This window comes from Aedes albopictus, chromosome 1 (assembly GCF_035046485.1).
Source record: "Aedes albopictus strain Foshan chromosome 1, AalbF5, whole genome shotgun sequence".
NCBI lineage: Eukaryota > Metazoa > Arthropoda > Insecta > Diptera > Culicidae > Aedes > Aedes albopictus.
The window spans coordinates 140902937-140916476 of record NC_085136.1 but is presented as its reverse complement, the minus strand read 5'-3'; the positions used below and the strand labels follow the sequence as shown (position 1 = coordinate 140916476).

At 39.4% G+C, this 13540-nt stretch overlaps 1 protein-coding gene across 13 annotated transcripts in view; it reads right to left on the bottom strand.

The window, feature by feature from the left end:
- The window catches only part of LOC109422828 (sex determination protein fruitless), an 883045-nt gene that overhangs the window by 240703 nt on the left and 628802 nt on the right, over window positions 1–13540 (bottom strand). Inside the window, exons 1-2 of one of the 13 annotated variants that reach the window (XM_029861693.2) lie at window positions 6355–6809; window positions 3741–4031 (exon numbers count right to left, since the gene is read on the bottom strand). The exons of 11 other annotated variants lie outside the window; for them this stretch is intronic. In XM_029861693.2, the coding sequence (XP_029717553.1) occupies window positions 3741–3745 (5 nt within the window). In that variant the 5' untranslated portion in view covers window positions 3746–4031; window positions 6355–6809. Of the gene's footprint in view, window positions 1–3740; window positions 4032–5149; window positions 6283–6354; window positions 6810–13540 lie in introns of those variants that run through there. One more of the 13 variants, XM_029861692.2, reaches the window with a different exon arrangement.

Sequence of the window (13540 nt, the reverse complement as noted above, 5' to 3'; positions counted from 1 at the left end):
AACTCAACCATGAGATTTGAGAATTTGAGTTTTTACCAACACTGACTAGAATTCGGGTTATGAGAAATCAGACTGACTCGCCCAAGGTGGGCGTTATGGAAGCTAAGATTTATGAACGACAAACAATATTGTCATGGATTACAATAAAACTTTCGCATTTTTAGACATCGTGTAATTATGTCCCATCAACTATTAAAATCAGAAGGTTTTTTTTCGGTGATAGGTATCCTAACAGTTGCTGGTGATTTTTTTTTCAAATCTCCCTTGCAATGTTGCACATTTTTTTTTTATTTATTCAGACAACCAGTGTTTTAAGAGAATTATGTCTGAAATCCGCCAGAACATCTACCGACAATATAAAAAACCTACCTCAGAAATTGATGTGAATGAGGAACTTTTGCAAAAATATTCCTACACAGCAAAAAATTCTAAAATCTTACACCAGATGTAAACAAATTTGTATTCCATTCCACTGAATTTTACAGTTTCTTGTATCGAATGTTGAACATAAGCCTAATACTAAGAGGAAGCTGTAAATTTAAAAACTGATGGAAAAATGAGTGCGATATGACGGGGACCTTTTGTTACAAGTTACATGATGTAACATTTTTTAACTGTGTATGAATACTTTGAAAAGCATGTCATATTCCTAAGAAAATATATGCAAGATATTTTCGAAGCAAATTTTCATAATCAAAAATATTTCTGGCCTATGATTTAATAATATGTAGTATTTGACAAAATTTTTAAGTGACTTTTGTGAAACGATTTCTAAGCAAACTTGGGGAAAGCTTTGTGATCAGAATTGTTGGAGGGAATATCTATCGGTATTTTTTACGGAATTCCGGAATAAGTAATAATCATTGTGTCCCTCAACTTTATCGACCGTTCAAGGATTGTCACCAAATTATCATACGAATTTTTGAAACACAATATGTTTCTCCAAAAATTTGATTGTTTTCTATCCAAAACCAAAAAGTCTGAACAGTTGCTTCTATTTCAACAGCAAAAAAATCAATATCAGATTGGATTGTCAGATGCTTGACTAGTCCAGCATGTTTGCAGGTTTCGATGTCTTCTTTAGCCGTCGGTGATTTCGTGCCGTGGTAGAGGAACGGAACATGTCTTAAGCAAAGTGCTGCCATTTTCTTCCTACCGAACGAATCAAGTAAACGCTCTGTGAGTTTTTTCGCACGAATATGTGATTTTTTTTGAGCTCTAAAAATGGATCTTAGACAACTTTGATGAGAAATTTGAAACAAAAAAGATAAAGCGTTTAAACTGTTCTGATCCCATAGTTTTCATAGGGTGACGCTAGAACAAATCGTTTTATTGCTTTATCTTTTTTGTTTCAAATTTCACGTCAAAGTAGTCTGAGAACCACTTACAGAGCTGCGCATTTTCGAATGTTGCTACGTCAATCCTTTCAAAAAATATTGATGATTTTCTAGAAAAAATAGGCACTTTTCAAGTATTTTGTTATGTTTTATAACAACATTTCTACTTTTCAATGCGGGCAAAAGAATTTTGCCCTAACCCGTCATATCATCTTTTCAAAAAAATATGATTTTTAAAGAAAAACACTTGTAACTATTGAACCACAAGAGATAACGACCATCTCAGCGCACGAAACGACGCGTCTTCGGATGATCTACAAGTATTTCTTGGTCGACTTTGATGAAAAACTGAAACTGAAAAGTTAATGCCAGAAAACCGGTTTTTCTTGAATCACCCTAAGCTTATACAGAAAAAATATCTCTAGATCGGTCAATTTTAAAGCTACATAAAAACTGTCTTCAGCAAACTTGCGCAAAATTGATAGATCTATAACTTCCCCAAAATATATATATAGTCATTCTTGTCAATAAAAGTTTGGTTCCCAATTTCTTTGAAAATGTGGACCACCCTAATTTTCATGCACATTGGAAAGAGAGCCTTATTTTTAGGGGCAACTTTGTAGAAGACCAAATCTGCCCATGATCGCATATCAGTCCCATCTTTGCTGGGTTTCCTTTTCATATGGGACAATTATGCGATCATAGGCAGATAATACTCATTTGAAAGCGCTGAATGCATCTTTCCTCGTAAATTTGGTTCGTGGACCACTGTGAATTATTGTAAACATGGTGATTTCTTGCGTATTTATGGTGTTTGTAATTGTTTGAGTCGCTTAAAGCCTGACCAGGTTCAAATTTTAATTTCAAAACAACGTGAAAGTTTACTTTATGACGCTTAATTATTTCGAAATGACAAAATGATACTCACGAATGCTTGTTTCGTCTTTTGACAGTGAAAGGGCCAATTTTCTCCCCATCATATGACGATGAATAATAACGTAATGACTTCAAACAATTCAATATGTTCAACGATTTTTATTAGGAATGCCATTAAGGAAAACGTCGTTTGGAGCAGAAAATATGTTTATTTGAATATGGTAAAAAATTCTTTGGTTTGAAGGAATCTCACACCCCAAGGACCTGTAGGCTTTTAGGGGGGAGGGGGATCTGATCAAAGTCTACGCTCCATACAAATTTCGAAAATGTTGTATGAACAATAGCATACGCCGGGGGGGGGGGAGTTGAAGGTTGGTGTCTGAGATGGCCAAAAAAGTCTACGTAGTTTATGGACAGCGCTCAAGGAAAATCGTAAGAAATTGCATCAAAATATGTACACTTCACACATTCTAAAATTCCTCAAGCTGTGAAGCACTATTAGAATTTACACCAAAAAGAAAATGGGAAACTGCTTCATGGATGTGTTGAAAAGTTATTCCAGAAATCTCAAGAGATTTTTAGATGAAGTCTTAAAAACTCAAAATATGATCATAACACAGACAAACAGACGTAACTCTTAGAGGAAATTCATCAAAAACTTTTGCCCGGTGTCATTTTCATGAGCACACTGCCACCTGTTGGTAGAACCGCGCGCGACACTGTCGGCCATGATGGATTTCGATTTGACGTTTTGCTGACACGCACACTATTACACAAAGTGCCTGTAATTTTCGATTGCATCATTCAGCAACGTGTACACTGGCAAACGTCAAAGCGATCGAACACTAGCGCATCTGGTGGAACGATCGCGCAAATCAAATGAAATTTGAATTGATCGTTAAATGCATGTGCCAAGCCGTTTTGAAGAGTGTTACGTCTGTTTGTCTGAGATCATAATATAGGACGGTCCAGTCCATACAGCTGAAGCGGTTTTCAGAAAGACCGTGCAGAGAGAGATTAGAGTGATAGTTTCTATTCCTCGTCCCGTCGGACCCCAAGCTTTTCTTAATGGAAATTTCTTTGACTTTATTGATCATGCCGGCCAGATAATACGAATGCAAAATGCCTAATGACAGATCAAATTTTCAGTTGAAAGGCAGGCTCTGTCTTAGTTTTGACGTAAGGCCCGAAAAAAGATGTATAAGTAACATTTAATTGTATCGATAGCCTAGAAAGATTTATATCACACTTTGTTCACATAATCACGTTTTTGGTAAATACAATCAACTAATAACTTTCATGGAATAATCCTATCTAAGGTACAAGTTCTGCAGTTTCGTCAAAATAAAGTAAAATGGTAGATGAACTACCATGTTTAACTGGATAGTTATCATTTTCACTTCTTCGGTAAACCCATACTCAAACTGCCAAAATAGACCAACTGAATTGAACCACATTGCCAGCTATTATCACCCTACACAGCAATTCCTTTCCAAAGAAAATAAATAAATAAAAAAAAAACATTACCTCATACGTTGACATTCACTTCTCTCTCTATCCGCCGCCCCAGAAAACGATTCAGTCCAATTTCTTCTTATCAACTCGTCGTCACTGTCCAGTTTTCTTATACATGTACGAATCTGCACTGCAGCAGCAAGTCAGTCCGTCAGGCTATTGTTGTTGTTATTGATGATGCTGCTGTTATTGCTGCTATTATTCTCGCACACCCGTTCACACTTGTCGCACTTTTTTTTCTTCCTTACCACGGACGTAAGCAAAACACCCAGTGCGATGACGATGACGACGACAACGACGTTCCTAAAGCAGAGCAGAAGCAGATAATACAGTTTCCGAAGACGCGCGATTGCAAATCCTATTTCAGAACACTACCACGGGGCCCGTTCCCCCGTACCCACAACAACCCATAACCCCCGGGGGACCCAGAGCGCAGAGCGGCGGTTTGTTGATGACCGTGCTTCTTCTTCGCGGTTCGCCGGCTCTTCCTTATCCTTGCCCCCGCTTGGTCGCTCGCTCGCTCACTCACACGCGCGTTCCATCTTTTCTTATTTAGTGGGTCAAACCCCGAACGCGCGCGCTGCTGTAAGATCTATCTCTCGTCCTCGCCCTCCCCCCCGCGCCTGCTAATCCCATCCCGATCACATCACATGAGCCAATCTCGCGTCCTCCTCCTTCTGCTCCCGTGTGAGCGCTTGCTCTTCGACTTGCTCTTCCTCCTGTTCCTCCGGGTGTTTGCGGCTAACCTGCCGCGCGAACATGGCACTTGTTGTTTGCTGTTTGCGTTCGCGAAAGGAATGCTCCCCGCTTGCCTGGCCTGGGACTTGCGAAACTTGCTTTGGTTTTGCGCTTTTAAATTTCCACTCATTCCGATATCCCGCATCCGCCCGTCCGGTCCAAGAGGACCGGGCGGGCGTACACGGGAAAAGGGAAAGGGCGCGAGCGCGTTCGCGAATAGGCCAAATTGGACGGCTCCACGGCTCCCGATCTGCCGATTCGAGCATCCGTCAGAGTCCGGACGTACGGTAGGAGCCAGTGCAGAGTCCAGAGTTGTCGTATTTTTTGCCTGTACGATTTTTTTTCCAGGCATCTTGCAGCGCGCGGGTTGTAAAAGCGCAAAAATCCGTTAGGTTCGAGTAGTGCGAGAGGCGAAAACTCGTTTTCGCTTTTTTATTATATTTTTTTCGCGTGCAAACTGCTGCTACGCCGTGCCGCAGAGTGCCCAATCCAAGTAGGTACCTAAGCCAGGAGCAACTTTCGGCGAATGCGCTGCCGAACGGGACAGAAGCGCAAGACGAAGCGCAGGCGAAGAGGAAGCAGAAGAAGGAGATTAGCGAACGTAACTAAGGCCCAAGCGATCGCTGCCACCAGCAGGGCCCTATGTGGAAGGTTTCGCAACTGGAAGGTTAAACTGTACTAACACTTGTCTCACTCCTTGGTTGGGTTCGTTTGGATTGCTGGATGAGGTTGCATGTGGAACAAATTAGGCAGATTCTTCATAGTTCCATGGCTGTCACGGCACGTTCTGAGATTCACTGGGATCGAACTTCGGTTCGATGAGAGGTAGTTAGGTTTCACTTGCACGCACTTGTACTTCGAAGTATGTAAAAAGTTCTTCACTTAGATGCTAAGTTCCTGAGGTAGTTGTTTTCTGGGCATGAGCAGCCTTGTACCGAAGTTGCAACACTAAATCACTAAATTGCGGTTATAGAGAATGAATCATTTGGAAGGGCTCCCTGCTGCTTGTACGGTGGAGCACTAAGGGAGCGCGATAAACGACGATCCGCGAGACGCGCAACGCAAACTAAAACTGTTCGAGAGTGATCAAGTGAGAGTGCCGATTTTGCACACTAGACGGGGTCCAACCCCGTTGATTCCGCGAGATATTTCGCACACCAAAAAGCCGAGACTCGATCACATAAAAGAGGAGAGGTCGCACCGTCGCCGCGCCGCGCTGAAGCTAGACACACATTTTTGGCTGATTTTTTGCTCTACGTGTGTTGCGAACGTTGTGTAATGTACACATATCTAAGGCCAAAATCGCATATCGTCCCTTCCTGCTTGCTCCACCGCTTTTCGTGGGGCTTGGAGAGGCACTGCGCCCTCTATGTCGCGAAGAATAAGATAAGCAAAAGATGAGGGGCCTCCACTTTGTGCTGATTTTTTGTGGTTCCTTCATGACAAGAGTTGAGATTAGTCGCGCGACAAAACGGGACAGCGATAGATGGAGCAAGCGAGATAGGAGTATGCCAAAAATTTGCAAACTTCGGTCGGCTCTACCACAAGCTCAGTCCAACGTGCACACATGTGTGGCCACACACACGGATTGTCATTCTGCGCAAACACTGCCGAATACGCAAGCACACACGTGATCGTGCACTAAACATTTGTTTACAATTCCGCCACCCAATTCGCAACAATGTTCTTCAACAGTTCACGAACTCTGCAACCTTGAGTCTACCATGTCCACCGCAGTTCGATACGCGAACGCTCTCAAGCGCAAACATACCGCTCGCACTCAGTGTCCATGTTCACCACCCCTAATCGTCCGTCACTTGTCCCTCCAACCTCGCGCCAATCAACGCCGCCGTTCCCTTGCAAATCAAGTTGTCACAAATACACTCACTATTTTCGTTCCCTTTTCAGCTGTAATTTGGCAAACACGAAACCTTGCACGTCACGCAGCAGCAATCGCCCGCTCGCTCGCTGCCCGAAACCGAATTAGAACACTTGGCGCTTCTAGCAGCGCTCTGGTACTCTGCGCGCGCGGGTAAACAAAAATTTCGCACTATACACAAATCCCCGACGGACGACGGCTCAAATTTCGTTTTTTGCCTGGCTCAATCTGATTCTCTGCGGTTCCCTCTCGGACTGCTGTGCCTACTACTCCCGTGCCGGGCCCGCGGACGTTCTGCTCGGGACTGATTCGGACAATTCCCGTGCGCAGGCAGATTAGGCTGGAGTCTCCCGCTCGAGATCTTCAGCTTGGGGAGTTTTCTGGCTGTTGTTGAAGGTTAGCATGCCGATTGCCGTCCGACCAACCGACCGCCACCGCCGTGCCTCCTTCTATTGATCAGATCAAGGCGCAGATTTCACGCTCTCTCTCGTTCCCTTCGGTTTGATGATGCGGGCCGGGCCGGCCCGGGTGCCCGCGCGTTCTCACTCTCTCACATCGCCGATCACCGTGCGGCGATCGATCGCACGTTTCGCCTGAACCGCAACGCAAGCATGCTTCCTCTCGCGATGTTGCTCTCTCGCGCGCTTATGCTCAATAAAATAATCATTAAAAAAAATATGTGCAAAACCTTTACCGCTCGCTGGCTGCTGGTTGGCGCTGCGCGATGGTCGACGCGATGGGCCGTGCAGAAAGGTTTGCCGATTTTTTCGATACCTTTTCACGTGTTTCGCTCACTCACTCTCTTTCGCTAATCCGCTCCGCGCGCGGCGTTCGCGCGGTCGTTCGTTTGCTCATCACCAGCGGTTGATTCGCGCTTCGTTTTGGTTGGTTGAGCTGAGACGTGACATATTCGTTTGGGTTTTGGGCATCATACCTAATGCTTTGATAACGTTTTTACTCACGGCCGCCGCCGATGTGCGCAATTTTGGGCCGGGGAAAAAGCGTTGGGCGGTGAATTGCGCACAGATAGTAGAGTGAATGGCGCGTACTAATTGATAACAAAAATTGTATATTTTGGGTTGGTTTGGTAGTGTGCGCAAGCAGTGTTGTTGGCTAGGGAAAAGTGATTGGAGTGATGTTGTAAGGAAACGTAACAACCATTTCGCTCATTACTACAGCCATTTACGAGTATTGCGATAATAATAGCACAGCTAGGAGTAGAGTGGAGCCATGTTGATTTGACTTATATTTTGCAATAAATTGTAAAACTGAGAAATGATTTTTAGATGTAATGTTGGCGGCACGACTGCTGTTGTTGTTCGTAGATATTTTCCGGCAAAACAGTCAAAGAAACCTTGCGTTAATTCTTTTGAATCTTCGCCAACGTTTCGGCCCTTGTTGGGACCTTCTTCAGGGCCTAAAATTTATTCTTTATTAATTTGGGGACATTTTAAGATTTTTAGATGTTTGGAAACTTCTCCGTTTTGGAAACTTCTTCCAACTCCTTCAGAAATTTCTCAAAAAATATGTGTGAGCATGGATTATAGCAGAAATTTACTCAAGAATATCTTCAGAAATTACAAAAGGAAATGTCTTGTGATTTGTCCAGGTATTTCTTAAAAAATCCAAACAATTAATTCATTCAGAACAATCTCCTGAAAATTAAACCTTATAATACGGTTTGAAACATTCTTGTACAGGTCCTTCCAGAAATTATTACTGGAGCTTTCGGAAAATCTTCCTAAAACTCTTCGAAACCCATCCAGGAATTCCATGACATTTTATCTAGAGATTTCTTCGGAAAACCTCACAGGAATTCTTTCATTGATTCATTCTAAAAACCTAGGATACATCCAAAACTTTTTGATTCTTTCAGAAATTCCAATAGGTGCATCCCTCTTATTTTTTTTTTCAAAAAAATGCATAAATAAAATCTTGCATGGATTGATTTTCCAGAAATTCGTGTCAAACATTTTCATTGGAAATTGCTCTAGATATTTATTCAGCAACTCCACCAGGGATTAATTTATTGAATCATTGTAAGAATTCGTTTGAAACTCTTCTGGGTTTTCAAAAACAAAATCATTTAGCAAGTTTTCCAGAAATTTCAAAAAGTTCATCAAAAAAGTTCTCCAGAAAACCGTAGGAATTCCGTAGGATTTTTTTCACGAATTCCTAAAAAAACAGACATTATTCTAAAATTGTCTTCAGAGAATGCTTGACGATTTTTACCAGGAATTCTTTCAACAATTTCATAAGGAATTACTCTTTAAATTTCACAAAAAATCGCTAGGAAAATCTTGTATGGATTGCAGAAATTTTGGAAGGATGTTTGTGGAAAATTTGTCATAGTTCTTGTTTTCAGAAAATACTGCATGGGTTTCTTTAGAAAATCCAACAAGTATTTGTTTTGGAAATTCTTCCAAGAGGATTTCATGCTATTTTCTAGGGATTTCTTAAAACTTAGTCTACAGATTTTTTCAGAAATTTTACCAAGTATAAAATCTTCCAAAGATTTCTTGAGAACTTCTTTGAGAACTTCTGTTGCTTGTAGACAATCTTAAAGAGATCTTTTCAAAAATTCCTCTAAGTATTCTTCCCAAAAATCATTGAGGGATGCATTCCGGAATTTTTGACTAAGGTTTTCTTCAGATACTCTTCCAGGAATTACATTAAAATTTTCTCAATAATTATTCTTAAAATATTATCCTGGGTTGCTTCAATGACATTATTCAAGGGCCTCGTTTGAAAATTTCTTTTGATTTTCCATCACATATTCTTCATAGGATTCTTCCAAACAATGTTCTGCAGCATTGTTAGTAAAGTGTGACATCCCATTCCTAACGTTTGGAGGTCTCATACAAAAAGTGTGTCATAGAGGAAGGGAGAGATTAAAAATAACCATTTGGCGCGACGCAGTTTATGGGTGTTCCTTTGTATGGATTGCTTCAGGTACACCTCCGTGAATTTATTCTGAAATTTTCCAAAGTTTCCTACTGAAATATATCTAGAGATTTTTTCGGAAATTTCTCGAAGTATTCCTCTAGAAAATGTTCGATGGATTTCCCCAGAATCTCCCACATGGATTCTTTCAGATATCCATCTGGAGATTCTCTCGGAAAATCTGCCACAGATTTCTTTAGAAACTCCTACAGCGCACAGTGTTCGAAATCGATGATTTTGCGATCAAAATTAAATAACTTTTTTTAGATTGGTTCTAGAGATTTGGCGTGTTCTACAAAGTTTTTCTGCATGTTAAAAGGCGTCTTTTGATAAAATGTTATAAATGATTAATCCCCCTAGAAGTGAGATAAAAATTTTATTTTTTCGAAATATTTTTTTAGAGGTTTGACGTCTTCGGCAAAGTTTTAGCTCATAATAAGAGAACAAAAATCGTAGAACATGTCAAAGCTCCACCTCTTACGGTTTTCGAGATATGGAGCGTTTTGTGCGAAGTACCCCTAAAACTAGTTTTTTCAGTGTAGCTTCAACAGATAAAACCCTACAGTTTTGTGACCTTCTACAAACTTGTTCAGGACGTCAAAATACACATTTCTTCTGAAGATGTCAAGTCATTATATCTTAAAACAAAAAAGTTATAGGCAAATTTATCATATTTTAAGGTGTACTTTCACCTTAAGTAACTATTTCCGGCGCAAAATGGCGCAGATGGCTCAATCGGTAGTTGAAAGATTAGACTTTCTACTATCACTTGGGGGTGGAAACCCTCGTGGACAATAGTGGGAAAGGTGTTTTAAATACATGACAAAAACTAATTATTTTGCCTGTAATACAAGAAAAATAAATTTAAAAAAATAATTAAGAAGCACACAGTAATTTTTACTGCACTGTGTTTCTTCCGGCAATATTTTACAACGTTTTTACAAAAACCAGTGAGTTTTTATCACTAAAAATTAAAACAGGACAAAATATTGTTCCCGCGAGTTATAACTTTCTTTCTTCAAACTTATGACAACATAACTATGCCCAAACGAATGACTACCTACCCAATGGTCGTAGAATTGAATGGCTGGTAGTTAGAATATCAAATGCCTTTTGATAAATACCTTCGCAGTTCTTATTAAGGTAGTTGTAATTTTACATTCTTCAATACATATTTTGACGATTTCCTGGTGAAAATAAAGTAGATCTTTTATATCAAATGATCAATTTGATAAAACAATTTATTTTCAACTCGATTTTTGTGAAAAGTACTGTTAAAAATATGAAAAATAGGGAAGTGGAACCATTTCGGCAGGGGTCCTATTTTGGGCACTTTTCTGCTATAACTCAGCCAATTCTGAACCAATTGACACAATTTTTGGAACTCGATGAGATGCGTATAGTATCTAGCCGTGTACAAAATTTCAAGTCAATTGGTTTGGAATTAATTTAGTAATAGCGAAGAGTGCCCAAAATACCGGCCGCTGCCCAAGTGGTTCGCTACCCTACTCCAATTAACTCATGATGCAGACGATGGGACGTCAAAACATGTAATTGGTTAATGTCAAGAGATTAAAAATAAAGTTTGAAATAAAAAAAAAAAAAACATCGCATTATTTCTCGGCACACCCTGTATTTTATTAATTTATATCTGATATATTTCAATTGCTTCGAAGGTGTAAGTCAAACTCGTGGATTACCGAAAAAGCTGTTAATCTGCTATCGGACGAATCAAAACTTCTCCTGATTTTTTCGGATACTGATTCCGTAGTTGAAAAGTCAAACAACAAATATATACATAAATACATGAAAAAAATCAACTCTGTGTTTTTATGCACATCTTGAACTGTTTAATATTTCCTTCTTCCTATTTCTAGCGCTACATAACTTGAATATTGCCCCAGAAAAAACTTCAAATAGGTAATTTTAAAGTAACTTTATCAGAAATTGCCTGATCATCTGATAGTAAACAAAATGAATTCAAAAGCATGAATAAAATATTCTGTTTGGTAAAAACAATGCTCAAAAACGACACGAATGCACCTTTGGCGTAAAGTGTCGCTAATTTAAGTAAATAAATAAACAAATCATGCTCATAAATGTTGTAAAATATTGCTGGAAATTACGCAATGCAGTAAAAATTACTGCGGGATCCTAAATTATTAATTTTTATTTATTTATCTTGTATTACAGGCAAAATAACTAGTTTTTGTCATGTATTTAAACTACCTTTCCCACTATTGCCCACGAGGGTTTCCACCCCCAAGTGATAGTAGAAAGTCTAATCTTTCAACTACCGACTGAGCCATCTGCGCCATTTTGCGCCGGAAATAGTTACTTAAGGTGAAAGTACACCTTAAAATATGATAAATTTGCCTATAACTTTTTTGTTTTAAGATATAATGACTTGACATCTTCAGAAGAAATGTGTATTTTGACGTCCTGAACAAGTTTGTAGAAGGTCACAAAACTGTAGGATTTTATCTGTTGAAGCTACACTGACAAAACTAGTTTTAGGGGTACTTCGCACAAAACGCTCCATATCTCGAAAACCGTAAGAGGTGGAGCTTTGACATGTTCTACGATTTTTGTTCTCTTATTATGGGCTAAAACTTTGCCGAAGACGTCAAACCTTTAAAAAAAATATTTCGAAAAAATAAAATTTTTATCTCACTTCTAGGGGGATTAATCATTTATAACATTTTATCAAAAGACGCCTTTTAACATGCAGAAAAACTTTGTAGAACACGCCAAACCTCTAGAACCAACCTAAAAAAAATTATTTAATTTTGATCGTAAAATCATCGATTTCGAACACTGTGCAGCGATTTTTTTGAAAAAAAAACAGAAATTTCAAATATTTTGGGAAATTTCTCCACAGTTTTTTGTCATAAATTCTTCCAGAAATTGCTTTATAAAGTTTTTCATTAATTTCTTTTAAAAAACTCTAGTTAAAAAATCAGAAATTGCTCTAGAATTTTTTTCATATAATCTTACAAGATTTCATTCAGAAATTTCTCCTGTAAATGCTTCAGAAAGTTTTCGTTGGATTCTTTGATAAATTCTTCTAGGGATTCCTTCTTAACAAATTTCTCCATAGATTATTCGAAAAAATCTTTAATTTATTGTTTCAGAAAATCTCCTGGGGATTCATTTAGAAAATCCTAAAATTTTTCGTTTTATTTAGACTGTTTTCAGATATTCTTCCAAGAATTACTGTAGCGATTTCTTCGGAATTTCTTCCAGGGATTCCTTAAACAATTCATACGGGCATTTTATCACAAACTAATCGAAAATGCAGCGTCGTTTCAGGGATTTCTCCAGAAATTTATGCATCATTTTTTCAGATATCTTCAGAAAATTCTCGTATCATTTCTTGATGATTTCCCCTAGGATTCCTATTCCAATATTCCTTCAAGGATTCTTTTAAGAATTTCACCTTGGTTCAGTGTCAATTAACAATGTTTAATTTTATGTTTTTTTTACTGAATGATTATCATCCTAATTATGAAAAATAATCCAAGTAGGTTTTTAGACGCAATACTGAAGTAATCTCCATAAAGGTGTCAACATTTGGAAACCATGGTAATCATCTGTAATTTTACCATGACAGAACTGATTCCGGAGGTGTTTCTGGTGGATTCAGCGAATATTTAGGAGGATTTCAAGGAAGCTTTAGGAGATTTTCAGAGGGATGTCAAAGCGTTTCAAGGCGTTTCAGAGTTTAAGGTGACATCAGAAATATATCCTTTGGAACACCCTGGAAACCACATAAACCCCTGAAACACTCCTGGGATGTCCCTGAAACTACTTGAAACTCCCTGGGTAGCGTTTTACGTTTCAAGTCCTATGCAAACCCTTGAAAACATCTGGAATGCTCCTGAATCCCCTAAGAATGTCACTGAAACCCCCTGAAGTCCCATGGAACGCCTTTGAGACCCTGGGACCACTAAAATCCCTTGAAAAGTCCTGGGATGCTCCAAAAACTACTTGACATCACTTGAAACACTCCTGGAACTCTCATGGGACGTCCTGGAACACCAAAACACAACGGAATGCTTCTGAAACCTCTTGAAAACCTTGAAACGCTCCCGAACCCTTTCGAAACACTCAGGAACGCTCCGGAAACACCCCTAAAACCTTCTGGAAAACCCTGAAACATTCTGGAACACCCCTGGAACCAAAAGCCCCCTGAAACCCCATGAGGCCTCCTGTACCTCCTTGGAACACCTCTGGGATCACTGAAATGCCT